The 27270-nt window shown below is 43.2% G+C and overlaps 1 protein-coding gene across 4 annotated transcripts in view; it reads left to right on the forward strand.

The window, feature by feature from the left end:
* The window catches only part of FYN (FYN proto-oncogene, Src family tyrosine kinase), a 213057-nt gene that overhangs the window by 152452 nt on the left and 33335 nt on the right, over positions 1 to 27270 (forward strand). For 3 of the 4 annotated variants that reach the window (XM_060115201.1, XM_060115199.1, XM_060115198.1), the window contains 7 exons: positions 4447 to 4704; positions 8722 to 8818; positions 15477 to 15575; positions 18564 to 18667; positions 19610 to 19759; positions 22375 to 22539; positions 25768 to 25947. In XM_060115201.1, the coding sequence (XP_059971184.1) occupies positions 4458 to 4704; positions 8722 to 8818; positions 15477 to 15575; positions 18564 to 18667; positions 19610 to 19759; positions 22375 to 22539; positions 25768 to 25947 (1042 nt within the window). In that variant the 5' untranslated portion in view covers positions 4447 to 4457. Of the gene's footprint in view, positions 1 to 4446; positions 4705 to 8721; positions 8819 to 15476; positions 15576 to 18563; positions 18668 to 19609; positions 19760 to 22374; positions 22540 to 22919; positions 23076 to 25767; positions 25948 to 27270 lie in introns of all 4 variants that reach the window. The other variant, XM_060115200.1, reaches the window with a different exon arrangement.

The following is a 27270-nucleotide window of genomic DNA, read 5'->3' on the forward strand; positions in this document are numbered from 1 at the left end:
GCACAGGCCAGTGTGGCTTCACCATCACTCTCCAGAGTCTGGGCTGTTGGGAGCAAGGATACCACTTATGCTTGAGGGCTCTTCACTTCTCCACACCCACCTAGGCTGGTTTCTGAGGCATCGTGCTTACACTGCTGAGATTAAAGTTATTTGTTGTCAGTTTCACCTTCCTCCTCCTGCCATCCCATTTATGTGTCTCAAGAGAAAGTAATTTGCTTTTGCAGAAGACTGCCAGTGGCCTTTTTCCTTTTCTCATACCTAGCTCTCTCACACACCTGAAATCTCACAAGTCCTGCGATGTTATAACCTGGGCATACAGATGTTGCTTTATTGATCGGCCTATGAGGAAATGTGAGCGTATCTGTGTTTCATGTGCATCTAGCAGACCAGACTGGGGTCTGTGGCATCAGTGGAGGGCATGTACGTGTGACCAGACTCATTCTGGATCGAAGTAGCCTATGCCCAGAGTAGCAGATAGATTCCATCCTTCACGTCAGCTTCAGTCAACCACTCAAGGGCTATGTGAAGAAGGATTCTGAGGCCACACGTGGTGTAGCACCAGAAGGTGCTGTGATGATTGATGACGTCCATCATGCATGCTCACAGGAAGGGGACGTGGCAATCCTTGAATGATTCTCTCTTCGGCAATTTCTGCCTGAGTTGCTTAATGCTCTTGTGTCACATATGAGAAAATTAAGGAAATTTTAAGTAAATCAGGTTTTATTTACGTAGTAGAAACAGAGCCCTTCCATTTACAGAAGAACTGGATAATAGGGAGCTTCACCACAAGAACAGGATGCTGCTGGTCAAAGTGCTGTTTATCAGTTTTTCTAGGCATAGCAAAGCACAGAGGACGGTGGTCATGAGGTCATGATGTATGATTTACTGATCAGAGTACCTCCAGGGCCCCACTTTCAAGTGGCATTATTCAGCGTTTCCCAGTGCCCCACGGATCTTGAGCAAATGTATTAGTGCATTATATGTTCATGATGGACCCACAGCACAGACCATAAAAGCCACACCACAGAACTGTACGTAACAAGGATGTTTTTATTTTAACCCGAATGCTCAGAACTTTGCTTCGTGGCAAGGAGCCCAAAGTCACACTGAGTACAACTCATATAGCATCTTCTGATTCTTTCATCAGGAAATGGTTAGTCTGACCACCTCAAGTGGGAGGAAGAAGACCACAAGTCCTTATACAAATATTTTCATTGTGATTAAGTTTTAATGACCGAGCCCACATTTACTGATTTATTTCATTTTCTTCATGTTTGTCAATGAAGTGAAGAGAGTACACAAGATCTGTGCAGAAACATTCCTTACTCAAAATTGTAAGCACACGAAGTGGTATAAAAGAGAATTGTTTTCTCCAAAATGATTCTGATAGAGTTTGGGGTTTTTGCATTTAATCATTTAACACATATTTATTGAGCTTCTGCTGTGTTCCAGGCACTGTTCTGGACACTGGAGATGCAATGATGGAACAAAAACTGAAAAATAATCGCTGCCTCCAAGGAGCTTACTATTTGTTTCCTTCCATTATTTCATAGAATTATATAAAAGCTGTTAGGCATTTATTACAGTGGTAATACTTTTTTTAGTAGATTTTTGAAAGATTATTTTTTTTCTTAGTTTGATGTAGGGTCCTGTTTTCAGTAAGTTTCTGATGTAGGGTTTTGTTTTGATGGAATTGGAAGAGTAGTTTGTACTGAGAGTTCTCATTGGTTTTAGATTCCTTCCTCTATCACAAGGAACAAACTTCTAGAGAAAAAAAACCAGCATTTTGTGTCAATTCTTTAAATTGCCTTTTTCTCCCAGCATGCCCATTCTCCTAAGGAAGGCAGTCACATGCATATAAGGGAAACAGCACTTACACTGTTTCAAAGATATAGCTATAATGCTTTTCCTCTTCATAAATCAGGATTTCTTGACCTTGACACATTTACATTCGGGCAAGGTAATTCTTGGTAGTTAGAGGCTGTCCTGTTCATTGTAGGATGTTTAGCAGCATCCTTGGCCTCTTGCCACCGGGTGCCAGCAGTACCCCTTACCCTCAAGCTGTGACAACCAAATATGTCCCTTGGTCATGGACAGCAAAGTCACCCCCAGCTGAGAACCACTGACATAAATGATGTGATTCTGTGATTCAGGTCTCACATCCTCTAACTAAAGCAGATCAGTGAAATTCCTGAAAAGAGTACCTGGGACAAGCCGTGTCTTCTGTTGGCCTTTGTAGATGCTCAGGACAGTGTTCCGCCAGGGAAGAGTTAATGTAAAGTGAGCAAGATATTTACCAGTCTTATGAAGCGACACCAACAACAAATGGTGAAACTCCTTCAGTCAGTCATGCCTTGGAGATACTTTGCATTTCCTATTGGAAACTTGTTAAAATCATATTCATTTACCGTAAGTTAGAGAGCATGTTGGACACAGTACACTGTAAGTTAATCTGGAATGATTTACGCGTAAATGTGTTCCAGATTTGGTGAGCTCAGCTCAAGCAGCAGGCGGCTCGTTTCCAAACATTTCCACTCTGAGCTAACGACATTAAATTCAGTAAGTATTTATTGAAACATGTAATGTGAGAGGGCTTTAAACAGTCTGATATTGCTTCCATGACCCCAGCCAGCAGGAAGGCAGTGCTCTGAACAGTACCTCCCAAGAGTCTCCGTATCTGATGTGGCAACCCCATTTTCGTTTGCAAGATATATAGAGAAACTGGCTCTTTTCATTTCCCTTCACCTCCTCAAGTCCCTTCCCATCCTGTACCAGCTGTGTTCTCCCCAGTGAATACATGTAATTACACATGATGTCATGTATTTCTTATTTGGTTCTCTGGCCCCAAATGGGCCACTTTTCAGAATTTTGGCAGGGACATCCATTGCATGTCTTACCTCCCTGCTGTCAGCTGGACAGGGTATTACGGGACATTGCAGTCCAAAGTGGGGTCATTTAACCAACTCACCTTCCATTTTTGAATCTTCTTCACTTCTCACTCATGCCAACAGATTCAAAACACAGGGCACACTGCTGATAAAAATTATTGGAAGAAGAGTTGGCCTTCATGCAGAGAGAAAGAAAGGGTGAAAGAGAAACAGTGGGCTAGAGAATCTTCACTCATTCAATTGCTGTTTATCGAGCACGTGCTATGTGCCAGGCATTGGCAATATAGCTATGACAGAAATGGACAGAGCCCTGCTTTCCTGGAACTCGCAGTCTATTGAGCAATGAGACAAGTGGACAGGCCATTTTTAATATGGCGCAATAGATGCCGTAATGAGGGAAGTCAAGATATCATGGGAGCACTTAGGAAGAGCACCACCCCAGCCTGGGGGATGGCAGGGAAATCAGAGACAGCTTTGCAGAGGAAGTGGCGTCTTGACTGAGACATGAAGGATATATTGTGTATCAAAGAGGAGGGGGCAAACAGTGTTCAGAGCCATGTTCCAAAGACGAAAGGTGAGTGGGAACAATAGAACCTTTGACGAACTGAGAAGTTAGGCAAGTTTGGATAGTAGAGTGTGAGACAGGAAGATTGAAAAGTAAGCAAAGAGGAGCCAGTAAGGATGTGCTTCAGGATTCTGACTTGAACACCTTGGTGGTGCCATTTACTCAGATCAGCGCAGAAGAAGTAGGTTTGGTTTGAAGGAGGCTGGGGTGACAGTGACTCAAGTTTGAATCCACCACTAATTCTAGAACATGGGAATGAGTTTTTAAATGTTTCTGAAAGATGTCAAAAGCTAATGGAAATTTGAAAAGTTAATTAGCAGGTTTAAATGATTTCATTACTGTAGGCTATCGTGACATCCTGCAAATATACTCAGACCTCTTAGTTTCTGTCAATTGTATTTTTTTCATCCAGTAATTATTTCTTAATTTTGATACTTACCATCATCTTATTGCTTAAAATTTACCCAGTGTGTGCCTGAAGAATGGGTACCCAGGAATGAAGAAGTACAGTGAGCTACTTAGGGGCTGTCTTCTGGCTTTTCCAACACTCCTGCACCCTATTCTTTAGATTTCCTTTGCCATGATGGAAGTTTTTATTCTAATATTGCACGCACTCATTTTTGAAAGCTTACACTACTTTTTAGGGTAACTAGAGAAAAGCATAAGTTAGTAGTATTGGACTGTCTTTAGGCAGGTGTGTGATATTACAGCAGTGTAAGGGTGCAGACCTCATGCGAGGAAAAATGCTGCATGGTGAATATTGTACTCTGTATTGATCCCATTGCCCGGAGCATATGGGGAACAAATGTGATTGTCAAGTGAAAGGCACTGACATTGCTTCCAGCCGTCAACCGTAGCCACTGCTTTTCATGCCCCTCTAGGCCTGAAATATCCAACAGTGAGCTTTATAAATGATTCCTCTTTAATAGTCAAGCAACCCAGCCACTAGGGAGCATCCAAGTTCATGTGCCTCTTTTTGTTTGTTTTCAACAGGAATTTAGATAATGGGCTGTGTGCAATGTAAGGATAAAGAAGCAACAAAACTGACGGAGGAGAGGGATGGCAGCCTGAACCAGAGCTCCGGGTACCGCTATGGCACAGACCCCACTCCTCAGCACTACCCCAGCTTCGGCGTGACCTCCATCCCAAACTACAACAACTTCCACGCAGCCGGGGGCCAAGGACTCACCGTCTTTGGGGGTGTGAACTCTTCGTCTCATACTGGGACCTTGCGTACGAGAGGAGGAACAGGTCAGGATTAAGCTGCTCTTAAATCTTTTGGCAGTTGAACGTTTGTGCTCCTTTGACTGAGGATTCAACATTTAAGTTTTTTATTTATTTATTTATTTTTTGAGGTACGCGGGCCTCTCACTGTGGTGGCCTCTCCCGTTGCAGAGCACAGGCTCCAGACGCGCAAGCTCAGCGGCCATGGCTCACGGGCCCAGCCGCTCCGCGGCATGTGGGATCTTCCCGGACCGGGGCACGAACCCGTGTCCCCTGCATCGGCAGGCGGACTGTCCACCACTGCGCCACCAGGGAAGCCCAACATTTAAGTTTTTAATCACTCTCTGCCTAGCCCCTACTAGATAAGGGGCTGTTAAAAATGCTGAAGGTTGATGGACAAATCTAGGTGCTGGCAACAGTGGTGCAGGGGACTCCAGCAGCTGCTCTGTGAGAATCCTGCAGGGGTTACGAGAGACAACCTGCTGCTGAGTCACTTGAGGCCAGTGGCTCTCAGCCTTGGCTGGCTGGCTCAGAATAACTAGGCAGCTTTTTCAAAATATAGATGCCTGAGCCCCCATCCCAGGTCTTTTACATCAGAAGTCCCAGGACTGGATCTGAGTATGGATGTTTTGAGTTCTCCAAATGTGAAAGCACTCCTTCCCCGCATCCACCGGTTAAGAGCACTTACAGGATAGTACCTGCCCTTTCAGCTGCCTAACCTTCAGCCTGCCTGTCGCTTCCCAGCTGGTGAGGCCATTTGGCCACATTATTTTTTGGCCATTTGTCTTCATTGATTCCTTCTCTGATGCTCCCATCATCTTCAATATGGCAGAGTTTATCAGCCCTCCAGTATTTTCATGTATCTTTTGTATTTTATTTTATTTTATTTTATTTTATTTTTTTTTTCCCTTTTGCGGTATGCGGGCCTCTCACTGCTGTGGCCTCCCCTGCTGCGGAGCACAGGCTCCGGACGCGCAGGCTCCGGACGCGCAGGCTCAGCGGCCATGGCTCACGGGCCCAGCCGCTCCGCGGCACATGGGATCCTCCCAGACCGGGGCACGAACCCGTATCCCCTGCATCGGCAGGCGGACTCCCAACCACTTGCGCCACCAGGGAGGCCCTATCTTTTGTATTTTAAAATCAAATCTTATGTATCCTTAAGGAATCTTCTCATATTTCTTTTAGGTTTCTTTCTCTTTCCCTAGGCTGTGTTTCACTGCCATGTGCATTTGCTGACTTAGCTAATAACTTTGTAAAATATCTGGCCTACGTTCTCAGACATATGTTTTCTGAAATATTTGTAAGTTATCTCATGCATCCTTAGTCTTCCAAAGCCTCTCCCAGTATGTGAACCATGGTAACTAGATATTTGACATTATATGTTCCAAAATTGTTCTGTTTATTACAGAAGTTTTTAAAAATATACATCAACCATTATGCTGTCAGCTCATCTGGGAGCAAATGTCTTAAATAACAACCCGTTGTGCCTTTTTACCTTGGGAGTTGGCACTGCCGAGGCTTCAGCAGATGTCTTCTTCCCTCTCCACCCAACGCGACAGTATAGTTATATGAAGGGGACCTGACCCAGAGCTTTGGGCAATTAACTACTTCTGTTCTGCCAACACTTCACACTCTGCTCGGTAGAAAAAATATTGTATGTTCACCCTTATGTTATGGTGAATCTAGCTTTTCCTTTAAAGCAGGCCTTGCATGGGTGACTGAAGGCTGGGCACACTTACTCATCCTTCCAGCCTTCCTGGGAGACACCTGGAATGGAGGGCGGAAGGAAAGAGGCCGTCAGGTGGTCTAGGGACGTCTGTCTCTGGAGGATGCTGGAGGAAAAAAGGAGCCAGAAATGCCCCCAGCACACGTGCCCTTTGCCTGCTGGGAGAAGACCAGTGCTTTGCCAGCCGGACTCTGAATTCTGCTGACACAGGCACTGACCTTGTGCATTTACTCGTGAATGCTGGATATGAATCCTGTGTCTGCAGGTATCATTCATAAAGGCACTAGAGAGGGCTCCTTGCCGTGAACGTGTGGGTCTGTAACACCGTCAGGGACAGTGTTAGTATAAGAGGGCATCCGATCCCTTATGAGATGTGAAAGTTAAAACAATACTCGCAAATGTGGGTGGACTTTTCTGCCTGAATTATTTGGCTTTATCATATATGCCTGTCTTTCTCCTCAACGTTGCTTTCAGTGCTTTAAGGCCAGGAACAGTGTCTGTGCATCCCTGTGACCTCCTTTGACTCTTCCCTCCATCCCTAGAAGATAAAAACACCCAGTGAGTGATGCAGGGAGACAGTGGGCAAGTGGAAGTATCATCCTCCTGTGCCTTGTCTTCCACACGGTGGAGCTTAGGATTGTTTTTAAATTCTGAACTGAAGGGAATCTGTTAACCGAGTGTTAAATGAGGATAGGCATGGCCTTACAGGCTCTGTTTTAAGCCAGTCTCCTTTCTAATTGTTCAAAGAAATCTTTGAAACGTTTTGCATTTTGTCAAATGAGACCTGCTGCTTTGCATGGTCAGACCTTCTGCGTGCCATCCCTCCTGCAGGAAGTCCCACTTGGGATGGGGTGGACAGTCAAGCCCCCTCTCTCCCTCCAGTTCTTAAATAGTCCCCGGCACATCTGTTCCCTTGGAACTACCAACACAGCAAAACGGCAGCTTGGTGAAACGCAGAACCCATGGTGTGCGTTCTTCAGGCCACATTAGGCACTTTGGGGTGTGTGGAAATCAAAATGAGAATCCAGAGAGCAGAGAAATGGGATGTAGTTGTTATCAGTTGCTACGTAACAAATTGTCACAAAACTTTGCAGCTTTAAAAGGATGCACGTTTACTGTCCCACAGTTTCTGTGGGTCAGAAATCTAGCAACAACTCAGCCGGGGCCTCTATTTCAGAGTCTCTCACAGGCTGCAGTCAAGGTGTGTTGGCTGGGCTATGGTCCTCTCGCCATCCATCAGAGAAGGGTCTGCTGCTGCCAAGTTCACGGCGTGTTGGCAGGGCCCAGCTCCTCATTGGCTGTTGGCCAGAGGCCACCCTCAGTTCTTTGTCGTGTGGGCCTCGCCAGCATGGCAGTTTGCTTCATCAGAGTGATCAAGCCAAAGCGGCAATCCAGAGAGTCTGCTCGGAAGACAGAGGTCACCGTCTTTTGAAGTTGAAGCGTAATCATTCATGGGACATCCCATCACCTTTGCCATGTTCTGTTGGTTAGAAGCAAGTCACTGGGTTCAGCCACACTCAGAGGGAGGGGATTGCACAAGGGCCTGAACACCAGGAGGTGAAAACCCCTGTGGGCTGGCTTAGGACTTCCTCCACATGGTAGGCAGAGATCTAGGCCAAATGCAACACTGGACGTTCTTCAGTGTTGATGGCAAACCGCTGCAAGGCAGGAAAGGCCTCTGTGGCACGTCAGCCAGGTGAGGAAGAGTGAGGACAAGTCATGCGGGGAGGGGTGAGTCCATGGTGGAAGGAGAGCCAGAGAGAGGGAGTCCTGATGGCCTTGGCAGGTGCCAAGGGCAAGACATCCTCTGATGGGGTGAACATGTACGGAGAGGGTCTTCTCAGTGCCCGGGCTGCAGAAGGAGTTTCCTGTTACATTCCGTGTCCTGTTATGCCGAGGGAAAGCGTAGTCCATTTTACCCAGACCTGATGCGGGCTCCTGCACGGAGGAGAACGTGTGGGGTAAAGAGTGTCTGTCATTGCTGCAGAGCCCTGCAAATCTGAAGTACAATGTTGCTGCTGCCCCTTGGTTGTGGCCGTGATATCAATATCCATCTCTTCCCAAGGACTCATTCCAAGTGTACAGAGAGAAGTCCTTCAACTCTGGGTTTTAGTTGGATCAAATAATGCTTCCCCTACAAAGACCAAGACATAAATTCAGCTTGTGACTCTGGTTTCACACAATTACAACACTGTGTCATGTTATCAGTACTGATTAGAGGTAAATTTTGAGAATGAGGTTTTAGTGAAGATTTAATTTCTTGGAATTAATTTCCCCTGGTGTAATAATCTCTCCCGTTTTGATTTTGTTTTTGTCAGGAGTGACCCTGTTTGTGGCCCTTTACGATTATGAAGCACGGACGGAAGATGACCTGAGTTTTCACAAAGGAGAAAAATTTCAAATATTGAACAGCTCGTAAGTTTGGAGAGGGAGAGGGAAGCATGCATTCCTTTCAGACTGGGCAACAATTCTTGTGCTAGCAGTCTGCACCTTTTCAGGTCTCTGAAATGCTAAGAGAACACTTACTAATCAATTCATTAATTCTCAGCAACTTAACTTGAGGAAAGAAGAGTTGATGAACCAGTGCAGTATTTTATGGCGCTGTATGTCCAGGGAGCTTTTTGGAAGATACCATAGAAGCTGATGAGAGTCGATGGTTTTGGTTTAAAGGTTGTAAAAGCACCAGCCTCGCCCTCTACAAATCTAGTTTCAGATGATTGGCAGGAGGCTGGCCTAGCCACATTAGCCTCTCTTTGCCCGGAGATTTTCTTCAAATTTCACATGTTGCCCTAGCCTCATGTAAGGCTGGCAACAAGTTCCATTTTCAAAACTGCTAAATATTCCCATTGGTGAAGCCTGTGGAGGCAATTTTCCATAATGAAAATTTGCAAGTGACTGAAATCTTTGTAAGATGGAAGGAGAAGTGATTTTGCCCACTCGAGAATGACTACAAGCATGCCTTTTCAATGTGGCCAGTAGAAACAGCAGTTAAGCAGGCAATGGGGAAATGTCAAGGGTGAGAATCACTCATTTTTCAAATCCTCCATTTAATACTTCCTTTAGGGAGAGTAAATATGGGTCAGATTTCCCTATAGTTTTTAAATATTATGTCTGTTGGGTTAAGGCAGTGTGCACAGTTGGGGGCCCTCCAGAAAAATCCAGGCTCCAAAGAAAATGGTGGTGTCCCATGTGTGCAAGTCAGGCCCTCTCCCCAACACCTCAAGTTTCCCTCGTGAGCGCCCCCCAGTGGCTGGGAAAGAATGCCACTTGGAGGCTGAGGGCCCACCAGGAAGTTCTCCAGTGCTGCTAGGTCTGGTTACTCTGCCCTCTGCTCTCTGAGCAAACTGGATTTCATGGTGGTGGAAGGGCCCGAAGTCTGGCTCTTCAGCTTTTCCAAGGGCAGGTGAGAGGCAGCCCTGCTCACCCCACCCATCCCAGGAAAGAGGAGTGGTCCTTAGAACAGGGAACTGCCTCAGGCCCTGAAAACTGCCTCCTTGTAGAACCCACCCCTTCCCTAGGATGCCCCCAACTCTCAGGACCACCTTTCAAGGGCAAGAATGGAATTCGTCCCGTAATAGGACAGTGACTCTTCCAGACATCAGAAGGCACTGTCTCCGTAGTTACAGGGTTATTTTTAAATATATTATTGTCATCATGAACAGGGGGGTGGGTGGGATTTTTTTAACTTTTTATTTAAATGCATATGGTCAAGTGCACGGATCAAAACTGTGCAGGGTGGTGCTCGCACAGTAAGGCCGCTTAACTTAACAGTTAAAGTGGTACATTTATGTTATACATATTTTACCACAGTTTTTTAAAAGTGTACCATTTGCGGAATTTACACAAACCAAACATGCCTGTGCAACACGTACCCAGATCAAAAAGAACATTACCTGCCCCCCATGAGCCCTCGTCCTGTAGCCAAAGGAATTATTTTAAGCATAGTAAAGAGCTGCCATTTATTGAAGGCTCCTTATGTGCCAGCCATGTGCTAAGCTGCAAAGGTTCTCATTTGCTCTCCACAGCAACTGTCTGAGGTGTGTCTCATAGTCATCTTTTGACATAGGAGGAGCCAGAGGCTCAGGTTAGGGAGCTCCCTGGGTGCACGGAGCTAGCAGGTGGCAAAGCCAAGGGTCAGATGCGGGGATGGCATCCTGAGTGAAGTGTCAGGTTCAGTGTTGGAAAGGCCCACATCAGAGGGGACTGAACTATTGGAGTTACATGAAGGTTTGAAGGGAAATGGGGGAGGGGGGATTTGGCTTTGATCTCTTCCGATTTATGATTCCTTATTGTTAATTTGATGCTCAGATGAATGCTTCTTGTCAGAGTCTACTAACTTTGAATTCCGAAATACACCCTCCTTCCCCTCCCAATTTTATGCAGTATTTCCTAAATGCCAAGGTTGGTTAGAACTTGTCAATCAGTTTGTAACTTCTAAAAGGCAAGAATTAAGGAATAGTAGGAGGTACCATACATGGCTTTTCTTAGGTTTTCTCCACACGGCACATGGATTTACATGTTGGGTTGCAGGGCACTTGGAAAGCCAGTCCTTGCCCAAACCAAATTTGTGACTTCTTCCTTTGTTAATCTGGATAGGATCTAGAGTGGCCTCCGACTGGAATTTTGGAGAAACATGCGAGGAAGACCCGACCTGCCTCAATCTGTATTTCGTGATTTGCATGCATGGCCATTAATGTTTACAGAAGGCTTTTGAACCTCTGACCCTGTTCTGTTAGAAGACAGTATTACAAAGGCTTTTTATCCCTTTAATGTTATTCCTTCTTGCCAGTGGAATTTCTCATCCTATGTGCCATTTAAATGCCCCTTTTCAAGGTTATGGCGTGGAAATAGGGTTTTCGTAACAAGCACAATATCCTGAAGTCAAGGGTAACAACAGGGAAGAGAAAATCATGAAGGAAAAACAAAGCAATAGTACAGAACCAGATGGCATGTGTCTCCTTGCCCCTGCCGGTGCCTCTCCCAGCCCCTGGCTCTCATCCCTTGAAAGAGAGGGAGGGACAGGGCTGTGTTCTCCCTGGGGCAGCTGCCACACCTCCTAGTGTGGGTCCGCCTGCTCCTTGCCCTGTCAAGAGGCAGGAACTGGAGGCCACAGGGCTGGCTTTTGTGTGTCACAGTGCAGCATAAACCATGTGATAATGCACGTGTGCCCATGCCCGGAGCCGACGACGGCACTGCTTCCCACCATGGGGATGGGAGGTCCTTCACGGACCTGGTGTAGGGGCTCAGTGTAGGGAATTTGGACATTATTAAACTTGACCCATTTTGAATATGTGAATTCATCTGTTTTATTCCCTGTTTTCACATTTCATGACTAGTGATGTACCACCTAGAAACAGCAACTCTAAAATATCGTAGACATTTTACACAGCATGGAGTAGTAGTGCTCATTGCCTAGGGTAGTGACTCCTTTAAAGTTCTTTTCATTGTGATAAGAAGAAATCTGGTTTAGAGCCCATCTAAACATTTGACAACATTGTTATGGATATGCCCTATGAGAGTAAGATGGGCAGTGACCAAATTTAGAAAGAATCCATCATTTATAATAATGCTCCACAGCTCCATAGGTCAAGGCTGACTTCTGTTTGCAAATGTCACTTCTTGGCTCCATCAGGGCTCCAGATTCCCAGCTCCTGGGGCCACAAGCCATCTCTGAGCAACTCTGGGAATTGGGAAGAGGCTCTTTTACTCAGTGTTTACATTAGAGCCACAGGGGAAGCTGTTTCGGAAACTTAAAAGCTCTTCTAAACCAGAGGCAGGGCTTAAATCATATATTTGAATCAGAGCAAGATAACAGTTGAAGAAAAATCTCACCAACTCTGAATTAATGAAATAGCTGGACTGTAAGAACTGTTTCAAGGAATGTAGCTTTAATAATACTAATTACTCCTAGTAACTCAAGTAAAGAAAGAAAAAGCACAGTAAAGATCCTATTTTCCTAAATCAAGGTGAATAAATTGTATAGAGTATATTATTTATTTGTAGGTGAATTGGGCTCCTAACGTATTAAACAAATGATGTTTTCATTTGCTTAAAAGGCTTTTTTGATGTCTTGAGTCTGTACCAGCCTGTCTGGACACAACATGTGAGTTTTACTACATAATACATTGTGTCCTTGTCACCCCATAGCTCCTTTGATGGAGAAAGTGACCCTGGATGGCCTCAAAAAAGAGAAAAGGATTTTATCTTTCTCAGTTTCTCATGAGTAACTGAAAACCCTTGTGAGATTAATGGAGTCACTTAAGAGAAAATCATGAATTCCTGATACAGGACTTTCGAACAGTCTGATAGTTGGATTCTAATCTGTGCTAAACTATTTAGGTGGCAAGACCAAAATGAGATAGTTAATGCTGGATTTGAAATGGAAATAACTTGATTAATACCATGTCACCTGAATAAGACTGGGCTGTCACAACCTGCAGCAAAGTGCACTGGCTTCCTGCCCCAGACGACATTTCCGTGTACCCCCAAATTGATAGGTGACTTTTTTTAAAAATTTAAATCAATTAGAGCTAACTCAGTGAAGGTTATCTTGCAGTAAAAAAAAATAAGCCTCTGCTGCAAGTACTTAATATTTTACTCACTGTTTGGGAGATTTCCCAGGTGTGTGTGTGTGTGTGTATGTGAGAGAGAGAGAAAGAGAGGGAGGGAGAGGGAGGGAGAGGGAGGGAGAGGGAGGGAGGGAGAGAGAGAAAAAAGAAAAGAAAGGCTGGAGGTGATCGGTATGGTTATTTTTTATGATGAAATGTCTCCATCTAGTGGAATTTCAGAGCAGTAAAAATGTTAACACATTAAAATGAAGATAATGGCTAGAAAGCAATTTCCTTAAACGCATGCAGTGTTTAAAGAAAAAAGCAAACTTCCACATATGTTCTTAGATAATATACTTATAACTGCATGTATTTCTTTTGGAGGATGTAGAAATGAACCCAATACAAACTGTTTAAATGTTAGCATTTTTAATTTCATGATTTGAACCTAAAAGGCAGAGGGACGAGATAGAGGAGCAACACGGTAGATTCCACACAGCCGGATGGATCTAGTTCTTAAGTTGGGGGGGTGGGTTCACAGGTGTTCATTTGTACATACGGTCTTTGGTACGTATAAATTATTTCATAATAAAAATATGGACATAAACTAAATTTAAGGTTATTAATAAAAGACTTTCTGGGGAAAATCATCTCCCTGTTTTGATTGATTTGTTTAAATGTAATAGGGTAGCAAAAGAAAGACTGAAAAACCAACTGAAACATAAGTGTTTTAAAGCCTTTGCCAGCACCCTGTCTCCTTGTGAGCTATTCTGTGCTACTCGTTCCACCTGACGCTTTCCCGCAGCTGCCCCTGTAGCACATGTGGGCTCGTCCGCATTTGTCTGTCACTGCGTTAAATCCTACATGGAGTCATTGCTCATCGTCACCTCGCTCGGAATCAGTCTTTAGAGGATGGGTCACTGGAGTAAGGCTTGCATTTAATATGGAGGCTGGTTATCCTCTACCTAATTGCATCAGTCTGGGGAGGATCTTGACCAGGGCCAAAAGCCAACATTTCTCTTCCCTGTCTGAGGGCTTTGACACACAGCCCAGCGAAAAAGTGATTTAAAAAAAAAAAAAACACAACAACAAAACAGCTTGGGATTTCTCTTGCTGCCTTCAAGGACCAAAAAAGGAAGGAGAGAAGGTGCTGGGCTTCTGGTGATCAGAAGTCTAGGAGGTCTCCACCTACTCAGGGGCAGTGCATCCTCGCTTCCCCCTTGCACTCCTGACCGCAGGCCGGTGGAGGGCTCTGCAGCACTATCAGGTCAGAGCTACAGCCCCACATACGTGCTAACCGTTGCTGATGGGAAGAGGCACGCACTCCTCCCCTGCTCTCTGTCACATGCAGCTATGTGAGTCTGAGCATATGAACTCTAACTGTTTAATCTACTCATCTGTTGCAAGCTGAGGGTGGTATTCTAGCCCCCCTTTCACATCCTTCTGCCCGCAGCGCTGAGAACCCCACAGATGAGCCCATGCTGTCGCTGGAACACTGAGCTACACAGAGTGGTGGGACTAAGACTCTCATCCCCTTAGCGAGTTTTCATTCTCTGCGTGCACTTGCACGCACACAGCTACACCCACCCTTCCTCTCCTACCCTTCAGACTCAGAGCAGCGCTGTCAATACTTGATGAAATAACCTCAGGGAGAAAATGTCTGAGCAAGGCGTAACCTACTGTAGGCTTTATTCTTCTACCCATTTTCTTGAGAGCAAACAAGGCAGGTATTCGAAGCGCCTTCACCTCTTAACCGGCCTCCTAACAGGCTTCCTTTCTCAGGTGATATGCAACTATAATGTCTGTCTGCTGTCCGTCTTTCTGTCTGTCTCTCTCTCTCTCTGCCTGCCTCCCTCCCTTTTTTTTCTTTCCTTCTTTCTTTCGAATCATTTAATGGCTGACAAAATAATGCTAAAGCCAGCGGCTTGCATCTCTCCAGAGGTACTAGGATGTTGGTTGCCTCGGGACAGGGGATGAAATAGAGACTGTTAGCCTGATTAGCAGTGCATGCTTTATTTGTTTTTTTCCAGCTTTATGGATATATAATTGGAAATATGACATTGTATAAGTTTAAGGTGTACAGTGTGATGGATTGACACGTATATTGTGAAATGTTTACTGCAAGAAGGTTAGTTAACACATCTGTCACCTCACATAATTACAGTTTTGTTGTTGTTACAATGTTTTTCTTAAGTAGGCGGGGGCTGAGTTCCCTTCCCCTCCATGTAAGTTGGAGACACTTACCAAGCAAAACGCCCTCTCCCCCACCAGAGCCCCCTCATGGCCAGGGTCCTACATTCTGAATTCATAAATAAAGCAAGAGATGAGAGACAAAACTGGCTTCCTCTCTGCACTGACACAGATTGTAACCATTTGACCCTCACAGAAGGCTGTGTTGGAGTTTGGAGAAATCTGGTAGTAGAATGAGTAGGGAACAGTCCTATGCTCTTACAACACAGAGTCTGTGACTGCAAAACATTGAAATGGTCGACATACTCACTTCCTTTTCTCTTTGTTCCCTGCAGGGAAGGAGATTGGTGGGAAGCACGCTCCTTGACAACTGGAGAGACTGGTTACATTCCCAGCAATTATGTGGCTCCAGTTGACTCCATCCAGGCAGAAGAGTATGTTTTGTTGTTTTCACTTAACTACTTGCTTTTAAAAGTTAGTTGCCCTGATTAGTGCCATTAACATTGTGTAAGTGGGAGAAGTAGTTCACTAGAGCGATTAAGGGGGGAAAGGATGTGGCAGTGCTTGTCTCCCAGGCTCTATGCCATGGTTTTTGCCACATCTGGATAATACTTGTACCCTTATTAACTTAATATTTTTCTTAAAGCCTGCTCACTTTTTTTTTTTTTTTTTTTTTCGGTACGCGGGCCTCTCACTGCTGTGGCCTCTCCCGTTGCGGAGCACAGGCTCCGGACGCGCAGGCTCAGTGGCCACGGCTCACAGGCCCAGCCGCTCCGCGGCATGTGGGATCTTCGCGGACCGGGGCACGAACCCGTGTCCCCCGCATCGGCAGGCGGACTCTCAACCACTGCGCCACCAGGGAAGCCCAAGCCTGCTCACTTTTAAAAACATTTATTTTGAGAAGAAACTTTATATTAGTACCTTAAATGAAAACCCAATATTACTTGCCATAGATAGAAATAACCATAAGAAAGTGATGAAATTCTAGCTAGAGCATGTATTATTGCCAACCCAAGGATTTAAGCCTGCAGTCTGCTGAAGAAAAGAGGAGAGGGGTGGGAAGAAGGGAGGGATGGAGAGAGAGAGAGAAAGGGGAGTGTGTAAGTAATTGTTAAAAATCAATTTGAGCTTTTTCTCCTCGATGTAATCAGAAATGTTAGAGAGGTGCTGAAAAGACATACTGTCCACACCACGGGTAGGAGTAACTCACATGCAGTGTATCCTACCACTTGGGGAATCCTGTGGTGATGCATGTCCAATGGTCCTTTCCTTTGATGTGAGGTCTCGGGTGGTTTCTTTCATAGCAGATCGTGACTAACAGTTAGCCCAAGGATTTCACTGACAGCAGTTTCGGAAGGTGGTCGATAGGCTGAGGAAATTCTAGAAGGGATAGCCATGGTTCCTCCTCCTGGCCTGTGGGGATTCATTGGCACTTCCAAAGTGGAGAACTGTCGGAAGGGCTCCTGTAGCGGCCCTGACCTCTGAACCGAGGGGAAAAGAGGTGGAACAGGATCTCCCACATATGAGACCTGGGCCTTCCCCCTGACACCTTGGGGACCTGCCTCTCCTGCTCGGTGGGGCAGGCCTGACTTACCAGAAAGGTAGTTGAGAAAAGTCAGCCACGCAGCCCAAGCTTTGGCTCTGATATTTAATATGCCCTGGGTTTGTTTAAGCACTGCAGGGAGGATTAGACTCCACACCCCAGCCAGATCCCCAATGGGATTGCTCTCTTGTCTTTAATTCCCCTGTATTTCCTCTAAGAAGATCTGTTTTGTTTCCCACTCTCAAATACTCAGTGGTTCTGAGCTCCTTTTTTCCCTCAGTGAGTGTGTTTCATCATCAGTGAATAAAGGAATCCGTATTGAATCTTTTTTTTAGGGCAGATTTGCAAACATCTTTGTGTTCTTTCAGGATAAAAGGTACCACCAAAATGCAGCATTACTTTGACTTAACTGGGATCCTACCCACAATATATTTAAGTTACATTTATAATGGTCAGGTTTTTTAAGTACTTTGTTTTTAAAGAATAAAATAGCATTTAAAAAATAATACCTATGGTTTTACATATGCAATTAATTACCATTATCTTAAAATAACAATTATTTTAGTACACTCCACTGTTCCAGTGGTTCTCTTTTCATCACTGTTCCTATTTACACTGCATTTTAATTGGGTTATTGATACAAACCCAGAAAGTCATTTCTCACAAATAATTGGTGTAATTCCCTTTATACCACCTAGCACTAGGTTAGGATTGTTGCAATCTTGTGCCTTTAAAAGTCACTGAGGAGCTGGCATGCAGCGTGTCTTTTCTTATCTTCAGGGAAGCTCTTTCATTCACAAAAGAATTTGATAGTGAACACATAATAGCTATGCACAAGTATAATGAATTGAAATTTCATTTTAGAAACTGGATCCTTTCACAGTCAGATATTCTAAAAATTGTTCCTGTGCACAGATTCCGGTGGAACGCTCCCAGGTTCTCCCTGGGGCTCTTGGAGCACCTGCTGCTCGCTCAGCACCTGGTGCAGAAACGTTACCCAAGTGCCAGGCAGTGCTTAGGGCTGGAGGGTACAGGGGGAGGTGAAGATGAATAAGGAAGGTCGGCGGGTGATGTGATGTGATGCCTCCTAAAGTGGCACGGGAATGTCATTACAGGGAGAGTATGAACACGTCTGTGACACTGAGTGTTTTTAAGGACTTGCTGGTTGACTGTACGCAGTAACCTGCCTGCAGCTGTGCTAGAGCTCACGTGCGGCAGGTCACAGCCCCGCCATGCAGCAGTTGCCTTTTATCCATCCCATCCAAGTCCTCACCCCTGCTGGACAGGAAGAAAAGAGAAACAGACATCCAGGGACAGCAGTCATCTCAAATTAGGGGTAGTCTTGACCATTTTCTTTCAGAGTTCCTGTAAGTAGGAAGTTACTGAAAATACCGTGTCTTTGTTCTTTGTCCATTCTGACTGACATTTTTTCAGTGCTTGATTAATGATCTTTATAGACACTAAGACTGTGTTTTGTTATTTCCCAAGGGTTGTAATTATGCTCAGAAATCCAGGGTCTTGTAGAGGTGCGTGGGAAGGGTCTCCTGCAGTTGCCATTTCAAAACAAGGTCTTGGGTTTCTCTTTTTATGCATGTGGGTGGCACTTCTAACCCAAACCCACCAGTTCCTGTCATCTCTGGAAGAAAGAAAAATAACCTGCAATTCAAATCTGATCGTTTTTCAGGAGTGAAGGAGATGGATTAGGGATGGAATCAGGAATAGACTGAAAGGGAATTAGATGCGGCTAGGGAAAACTACACAGGGTGCGGCTAAGGATGGAATCGGAGGTGAGGAGGATTCACGGGCAGAGGAGCTGATGCCGTTCCATTTTTGCAAACGAGCGTTATAAAACATTTCCTTCCCTTGATCTCATTTAAAGGTGGTACTTTGGAAAACTTGGCCGAAAAGATGCTGAGCGACAGCTTTTGTCCTTTGGAAACCCAAGAGGTACCTTTCTTATCCGTGAGAGTGAAACCACCAAAGGTAAGGTAACGAGTTGAAGAAGTTGGCTTGTCATTCAAATCTGTGGATTAGTCAGAGGGGATGAAAGGCTTATCTCTAATGTACAAGGGTTATTTAAATGGCACATATCCTCCTTGCCTTGTGAGCAGAGTCCTATGTTCAGTTTCCCCTCCAGGCTCTAGAACTGCAGACAGTTCCAAAAGGACTACAGAGGCTCAAAATCAAGACCTTCCCCCCAGAAACAGGGGCTGGGACCACTTCTTCAGGCATGCAAGATCATAGAATCTTCAGAAGTCCTTTAGAATTAGGATTTTCTGAAACTCTTAGTTCCTCAGGCACCAATCACACAGGTTGTTTTTTGCATTTCTTTTGTTTTTTCCACAACCGAGGACTTCTTTTCCTCCATCTGCTGGCATTCTCATTATGTAACAACTCATTAGAACCCAGTAGAGGAGCTGGGCCAAAGAAAAAGAGCGGTGGCCTTCTAGCTTGATATACCAGACACTAGTTATCTGCTACTGTGAAAAGTGTTCTGAAGCAAGAATTGGAAGCTCAGTTCTAGAGAAACAGTCCTTAGATTTCTTCAGTACACGCCACCCCTGCCTCTGTGATGCCCTGTGGGTAATGGAGACTAGGGTAGCAATCTCAGCTGTGAACATCTGTGCTTCCCTTCATCTTGCCCGGGGGGAGTTGGGTCTGTGCCATGTTCACCAGCACAAGTGTACTGAACAGAGTATCACAGGAAAAAATCCAGAGAGCTTTCATTCTCAAGGATAGAATCATTTTATTGCTAATATCTTCTGACATTTGCAGGAAAAGGGTGTTTTCTTCCTATGTTACTGAGTGGAAGTGTGTGTGTGTCCTCTTGATAATTATTAATCAGAATACTCAAGTAAATGAGACCCAAAAAACAAATTGGTACTCAAAATGATTGGAGCTGCTAATGCTTTGCACATTTCCCAGGTGCCTATTCACTTTCTATCCGTGACTGGGATGATATGAAAGGAGACCATGTCAAACATTACAAAATTCGCAAACTTGACAACGGTGGATACTATATTACCACCCGGGCCCAGTTTGAAACACTTCAGCAGCTTGTACAACATTACTCAGGTAACCTGAATTCTAACTGGCTGCTAACCATTTGGATGCTGGAAGGTATGGGTGGGCACAGAGCGGGAAAGGGGAAAGAGGTACGACAAATATATACAAAGGCACTAGGAAAACATTTTTCTTTGCTAGCCCTTCAAGGTGGGGCTTGGCCGAATAGGTTCTATCACTGTTTTTTCCTCCATAGTTACTATTAGTTCCATATGTTTGTCAAAAGATTATACCATTCAGGTTCCCCAAGTAGAAAGCAATAGGTTAAATTTTAAAAGCTGTTTGTTTTTTTGTTTTCATCTTGAAATCTTTGGAAGTTATCTCTTCCTGTTCCCCTGCAGAATATAATTCAGGAACTGTGGAAGGAAGAGGGTGTGGTCTCCGGGGGAACACTTACACGGGGCCTCCTAGAGGGTGTGCTGTGTTTCTACCATTACTTTACACTCAGCGCTGTAGCGGGAATGGCTGCACATGCATTTCATTGTCATGACTAGATGACTTTCACAATCCATTTATCATGTTCTACTTCCCCACCAATACTTCCATTTCCTAACTAGACTTAGACGTATATGATCCACAGCTCCTAAATCTGTTACAGCTATTGTATTAGATTAAACTTTTAAACAGTAGATCAGTCTCTGTCCTAACACCCAGACATCACCACTAGTCTGTTGTTCCTAGAAACATACAATAATTAGGTATTTAGGTGTGTGATTTGTACATTTTATTAAAGAAGGTGGTTTTATGTGCAGTTGTTAGAATGATTGCTTTTTTTCCTAGATTAGCAAGTCAATCTCACTATATCAATATATACACACCAATAGATAGGGATATGCATGTACAGAGAGAGATCTATAGCCTGTTAAACCCAATAGTTTTTTGTATGATCCATATATACATTTTATATTATTCTTCAGGACAATGACAAGACTCCAAAATAGTACATGGCTTGACTCAGCTATTGCTCTATGCTCATTCATTTAAAAATACGTGTGTATAATTTTTTAGCACCCAAAAAAAGCAGTTTTTTGAAAATGGCAATAAGAAATGTCTATCTATTGATCCTGGGCAGTAATGAACAAATGAAAACATTAATGACACTTGAAGTACTTGTTGATTAGGGCAGGGGGTATCTTTTGTCTATGTGGATTCTAATGAAATACTTGGGAGAAATGGAGCAGAATATCTCCCTGCGCTTAAGTGATATACTCAGAATGCCTGCATGTTGTAAGGATTTTTCAAATGCCTAAATATATTTCATTACAGCCAAACATCAGCTGGATCCCCAGGGTTTGGATCATTTGAAAATATTGTGTTGGAAAGGGCACCTTAATAACATCATAAAGCTGGAAGGAGAGAAGGGATATGAAAAGCAATAGACATTTTTTAATCTCAAAAAAAAAATCCATCTCGAGACGGATTTGTTTTTATATTGGCTTTTCCTCTTCCCTCTTTCTCTCCTTCACACGATAAAACGCCTTTGAAATATTGACACATAAATAATTTCCTGCCTAAATGTCTCAGAACCTGATTCTATCAAAAAAGAAAGGAATAAAAAGAAACTTGCTGCTGGTTCCTGGAGAAAAGGCCGCAACACTACATTTTATTTCCCTGGATTTGAGGGGCCTCTGGTGGGGTACAGCTGGTGGGGCTCTGTCCGCCTCAAGCCAGGCACTCTGCAGCTTTTGTTACTGCCCTGATTCCTTATCCATTGTCACCTTTCTCACCTGACTGATGTTTAACTGGGCATTTAGACAATTTTCCCTTACCACTGCTAGGTTCTAGAAGGCTTTTTCTTTAAAGAGAGAGAGACGAAAAGGGAAAAAAATCTTCCAAATAACCTATTAGTGATAACGACTTTTTCCCTTCCTCTTTTTCATAGGAAATAGAGTTCTCTCGCATCCTTGAGTTTCTGCAAATTTTAGTTTGCATTCTTTCTCCTTTCAAACCAGACCCCTAAATTATACATCGGAGACTGTTATAAAGATTTTTTTAAGGGAAAATAATCAAAAAAGCAAGAGTTTCTGACTGGTAGAATAGAGTCAGTTCAAACTGCCAGGGAAATCACTAGAGAAATATGACCTCTTTTTTCCCTTGCCAAGTATAATCTTTAGCCTTACTAGTTTATAACAGTCTAATGTTCTGTACAAGAATCCTGTACTGAAGTTACAATTTTAAGTATATTCATAGCAAAGAGAATCCCCAAACCCTAGATATTAGACAGGGGCAAAAGACAGTTGTGCTGACACTCTGTGGTCCAGAAGTGCCTTTTGAAATCAGCGGAGGTATTTGCAGAGTTCCGGAAGACATGTTATTAGCACGTTGGGCTGAAAACATTTTTCTTATTCAGTGAGCACAGAAACCAAAGCGGTCTGTATCTGTATATACATATAGACTCTATTAAACCTGGGGGTACGCAGTCATCCAAATATAAAACGTCCTCTATTCTACCTCCAACGAACGTGTTTCAGCGTGTGGTGTCTAATCTTCCAAGACGTGTGTAGTTCTCTGCTGACATAGCACTGTTTTGAGTAATGCTGTGTGCTGGCTGGGTTTGTGCACCTGTAAGTGTTGTTTCACGTGTTTGCTTTTCTTTTCCCCTCCTGCTGCTGTCCCTGCCCCATCAGAGAGAGCCGCAGGCCTCTGCTGTCGCCTAGTAGTTCCCTGTCACAAAGGGATGCCAAGGCTTACCGATCTATCTGTCAAAACCAAAGATGTCTGGGAAATCCCTCGAGAATCCCTGCAGTTGATCAAGAGACTGGGAAATGGGCAGTTTGGGGAAGTATGGATGGGTATGCTGAGACTCAATTACTCTATTTACTAGCTTTCTTGTTTGGGAAGTCCCAAACATCAAAGATGGAAGGTGAAAATAAAGACTTTTTGGCCAAGAAGAAAATGTGAATTACTAATAATTTTGGTTTTGATTTCAGAATTCTGGTCAAGATTGGAAAATGGCTCAAATGATACTACTATATGAGCCTCAATTCATAAACCAGTAAATGGTACAAGGAATATTCTAGCCTGCACCAAATGCCTTCATTTCCAACTGCAAATGTTGGTGAAATGAACTCAGTGTCACCGTAAAGGGCACGTCACCTCCCATCTTTCCTAGTGCATGCATGATTATGGATTATAAGGACTGTGTTTTCTTTATTAATTCCCTTTCCTGTAGAGAAAGCTGATGGTTTGTGTTTTAACTTAACTGTGATTGCATCAAGTTGTACCCCACAAACTTCTGGATTGGCTAAAGATGCTTGGGAAGTTGCACGTGATTCCTTGTTTCTGGAGAAGAAGCTGGGTCAGGGGTGTTTCGCTGAAGTGTGGCTTGGTAAGGCAGAGGGCACATTTTGTTTTGGCTGCATCTCAAAGCCAGTTAAAAGAACAGTTTTAAACAAAAACGTATACAGCCGTTGGGACCAAGATGCTTAACCTGGATAGCTAGACGGGCACAGGCCATCCAGATTATACCCTTCTATCCTACTTCATGTGGTTAATTAAGGCACGCACAGAACAGGAAACCAGTACAATAAGACTCTGGTGTTTTCTCTTCCTCAGATGTGGGAAGGTAAGATTCTATAGCTGGGCTAATGCAGGGGAAGACCACATACTTTTTTTTTGCTCAGTAGCCTGGATTTGAAGCTTTTCTAGCTGATTAACCATGGGCAAGGGGCTTATTTAATCTCCTTAAACCTCAGTTTCCTCATCTGTAAAATTGGAGTAATACCTACATCTTAGGATTGTCTTGAGAATTTCATGGAGAGTATGTTTAGGGTCCCTTGCATATAGCAGGTGCTCAGTAGACACACATACTTCTCTCGTAATTTGGTTGTCGTGTCATTGATCAGGCCAACTGCACTGGCCCTCCCCACTGCTTTTGTAACACCCTGAAACATCTGTCAGTAAGGTAATGTTGGTGCTTACGGAATCCTGCTTCTTACTTTCTTAGAGTCAATTAAAAGCAATATAGGTAGGTACCTGTTGATTTGTGTGGTATAGGTATCTAGATGTGATCTGCATTAAAAGATTTAATACAGTTAAAGCACTTAGAACCTGACAACTAGTAAATACTACCTATAGAGAGAGGGGGAGAGAGAGAGAGAGACACACTCAGATATACACGTGTATGTGAGTATGCATATGCTATTATAATAAGTATTATCATTATAATTGTTTTCAGAGTCCACATTATTGTGTCCATCACTGTCTGGAATGTAACTCTCATATTGTAAAATATATTTATATGGCCTTCCTCTCCCTCATCCCCACCCAATTTATAATTGTATTTGTGGGTCCTAAGGATTTCAATGCAGTCACTCATAAAATCAGGAAGATTTAAACCCTATACAAAAATTTATTTTCAAACTTTGTCATTACCAATTTTAAATCATTACACATGTTATTAGGATTTTGTTTCCTACTGAACATAAAACACCATGTTGGGGCAGTTCAGGTTCAGGATGGAAGGCTGTATAAGTAACCAGGTTTTTATTAGAGAGGAGGATCTTACTCTATTTAAATTTTGGGGGTGCTTAAACACTCACATAGACCACTTACAAGGTGTCAAATTTCCCATTTACGTTTAGCGGTCAGTCCTCTATAAGATTTGAATGAACTCTTCTTTAAACCACTTATTCTTTGATAATTTATATTTTTGTAGGTTGCATGCTGTGATTTTATGAATCATGTTTTTAACAGGGTAACAAGAGTTGCTCCACTTTATAGAATTTTTTAGTTCTAAAATCAGTTATATTAAATATAAAGTTAATTCAAACCAGCCCTCTTTTCCAAATAGAAAACAATATAATCTTAGTAGATTTTTCTGTTTCCCTTATAAATAGTTTTAATTCAAAGTCATAGGACTAATAATGGATACACATAGAATTTAGACTTTTTTTTTTAATTTTGGTGCTGAAAAAGACTGGAGAGAGAATCCAGTTCCATTTCTATATTTTACAGATGAGGTAAATGATGGTGATCATAAACCAGGCCTGCCTCTGAACCTCCTAGATTTTTTTTAAACATGTGAAGTTCAGGTATCTCTATTCCCTCTTAGCTGCTGTTTAATTTTTCCAGTCTCTCTGATAGAAGTCATTGTTCTTGTGGCTGACCATCAGTAAGCTTGAGGAATTTTCCTTCACTGGTTGAAGTGTTGGCAAGTGGACCGAGAGCTTCTTGCCAATGCTTATCAGCACACTTAGCTCAACTTTTCAAGGACTCAGTCAAGCAGCTTATCCATTGCTGACAGCTAAAAGTCTAGAGGTAATCTGCAAACATCCTCAGTGTGTTGCCATGTATTTTTAAATGGCACACCCCATGAAATAGAACTTAATCTAACTTCTTCCATGCTCACTCTACTGCCTAAGGGATGGCTCTTGGATGGCCAGTCCTGTTCTAACCCGTAGACTTTCATCCTTATAAAGAAGTGTCCAGAAAGTACTAGGGATCTAATGTACAACATGACAAATATAATTAACGCTACCGTATGTTATATGTGAAAATTGTTTAGAGAATAAATCCTGAGTTCTCAAGTAATAAATTGTTTCTATTTCTTTAATTTTGTATCTATTTGAGATGATGGATTTCACTAAACTTAATTGTGATAATCACTCCGTGATGTATGTAAATCAAATCATTATGCTTTATACCTTAAACCTATACAGTGCTGTATGTCAATTATATCTCAGTAAAACTGGAAGGAAAAAAAAAGATGTATCCATCCAGAGCTTTTTATACAAATTTGTAATCACATGGCTGAGCCAGAAAAGGAAAGTGATTATATCAAAATCACAAAAAAATTTTAAAGAATTATAAACCATGATATAGCCATAACTAAGCACATTTTTCCTGTTGAAAATACTTGACAGAGTCCTTACATTTGATTGTCTTTGTTCAACAAAAAAAATATGTTAAGTTTTTTTAAGTTAAAATCCAACTTTATGCAAATAGCTACTCACTAAACAACTTTTTTTTCCATCAAAAGAGGATCTTTGGTTTGACTTGATATTGTGGGGTGTCTGCAGGTACCTGGAATGGAAACACAAAGGTAGCCATAAAGACTCTTAAACCCGGCACAATGTCCCCTGAATCGTTCCTTGAGGAGGCACAGATCATGAAGAAGTTGAAGCATGACAAACTGGTCCAGCTCTATGCGGTGGTGTCCGAGGAGCCCATCTACATTGTCACCGAGTATATGAATAAAGGTCAGGCCAGGCCTCTCGGGCTCTCCCTCACGGGGACCTGCAGGCTTGTTCTGGGGAGGGAAATGGAGCTGCCTGCTTGCTTTTTTCCTCCTTTCTCCATGAATCAAGCATTCTTATCAAGAGGCACAAATTGTGTGCTCACTAATGAAAACATTTTAAGAACAGTCTATGACCTTGAATTTGCCCCCCAGATTCTTGTGAAGCGCGGTACCTTTTGCATGCTGCATGTGTCAGGAGTTCCAGCTTCTCTCCATAATTAAAGAAACTCATTTTTAGTATCAGGGGTGATACAGAGAGCTATAATAGTTTGCTGTTATTTGGAATGCCAGAGCTTGTGTTAAAAATTAAATTTTTGCAGGGCTGAACAATTAATATCAGACACTGATCTCTGGGTTAAATTTAGTCTCCATCTTTTCAACATCTTTTTTTTTTTCAGCTCTCTTCTTAAACATCAGACGTAGAAAGACATGCTTTTAAAGAGCACATTTTAGTCTCATTCTTTTTCTCTCCTTCTAATCAAAGCAGTGTTGTTGGGGATAAGGCCAAAGATCACTTTGTTTTGGAAAAATAGATGAACCAAACAAGAAACAGCCTTAAAAGACAATTTGTTGTACGTCAGAGGACACCAGTGTAATTTTTCCTTTCCACGTACTTTCTTTTAAAATATATTTGGAATTATTCCTGACAGATTGTTTGTCCTTTGTACCCAGGGTTATTTGGTAAATAACTTTGTGATTAAAGCATGAAAAAAGTCACCAATGATCACATGAGCCTCCAGCCTCTGCCTGTGATTGTTTCAGCCCCAGTGTTCATTCTGAGCTCCTTAGGCTGTGTCATCACAGTGGCTCCAAAGCTCCAGCCGTTTTGTTTCAGATATCTTTTAAGGCCTGATTGGCCATGATCTAATGTGGAGAGCTACCTGCCCCACCCTCTATTCCTCAGATACACTTTTCTTGATTTAAAATCTGTCAATAAGCTGGGCCAGTGATTCTAAACTTTACTTTGTATCAGAGTCACCTAACGGGCTTCTTAAAATACAAGTTTCTAGGCCAGAACTCCCAAGTTTCTGATTCAGTAGATGTGGGATGGGACCCGAGAGTCTGCATTTCTAACTAGTTCCCCCGGGGTTGCCATCCTTGCTGGTCCAGGACCACCTTTTGGGAACCACTCGGCTGGGTGCTCTTTTCCCCACTTCACTCTTGTTGGGGGTGCTGATTGGGAATGAGATTGAAGTGGTACAGCCTTTCAATATGTTCTTCCTATGACATAAAGGGAATTGAGTCCTGTTTTTTCTAGTTTTAATCCCATTTGTGGTGTCCCTAG

The sequence above is a fragment of the Mesoplodon densirostris genome, chromosome 12 (assembly GCF_025265405.1).
Source record: "Mesoplodon densirostris isolate mMesDen1 chromosome 12, mMesDen1 primary haplotype, whole genome shotgun sequence".
NCBI classification, from domain to species: Eukaryota; Metazoa; Chordata; class Mammalia; order Artiodactyla; family Ziphiidae; genus Mesoplodon; species Mesoplodon densirostris.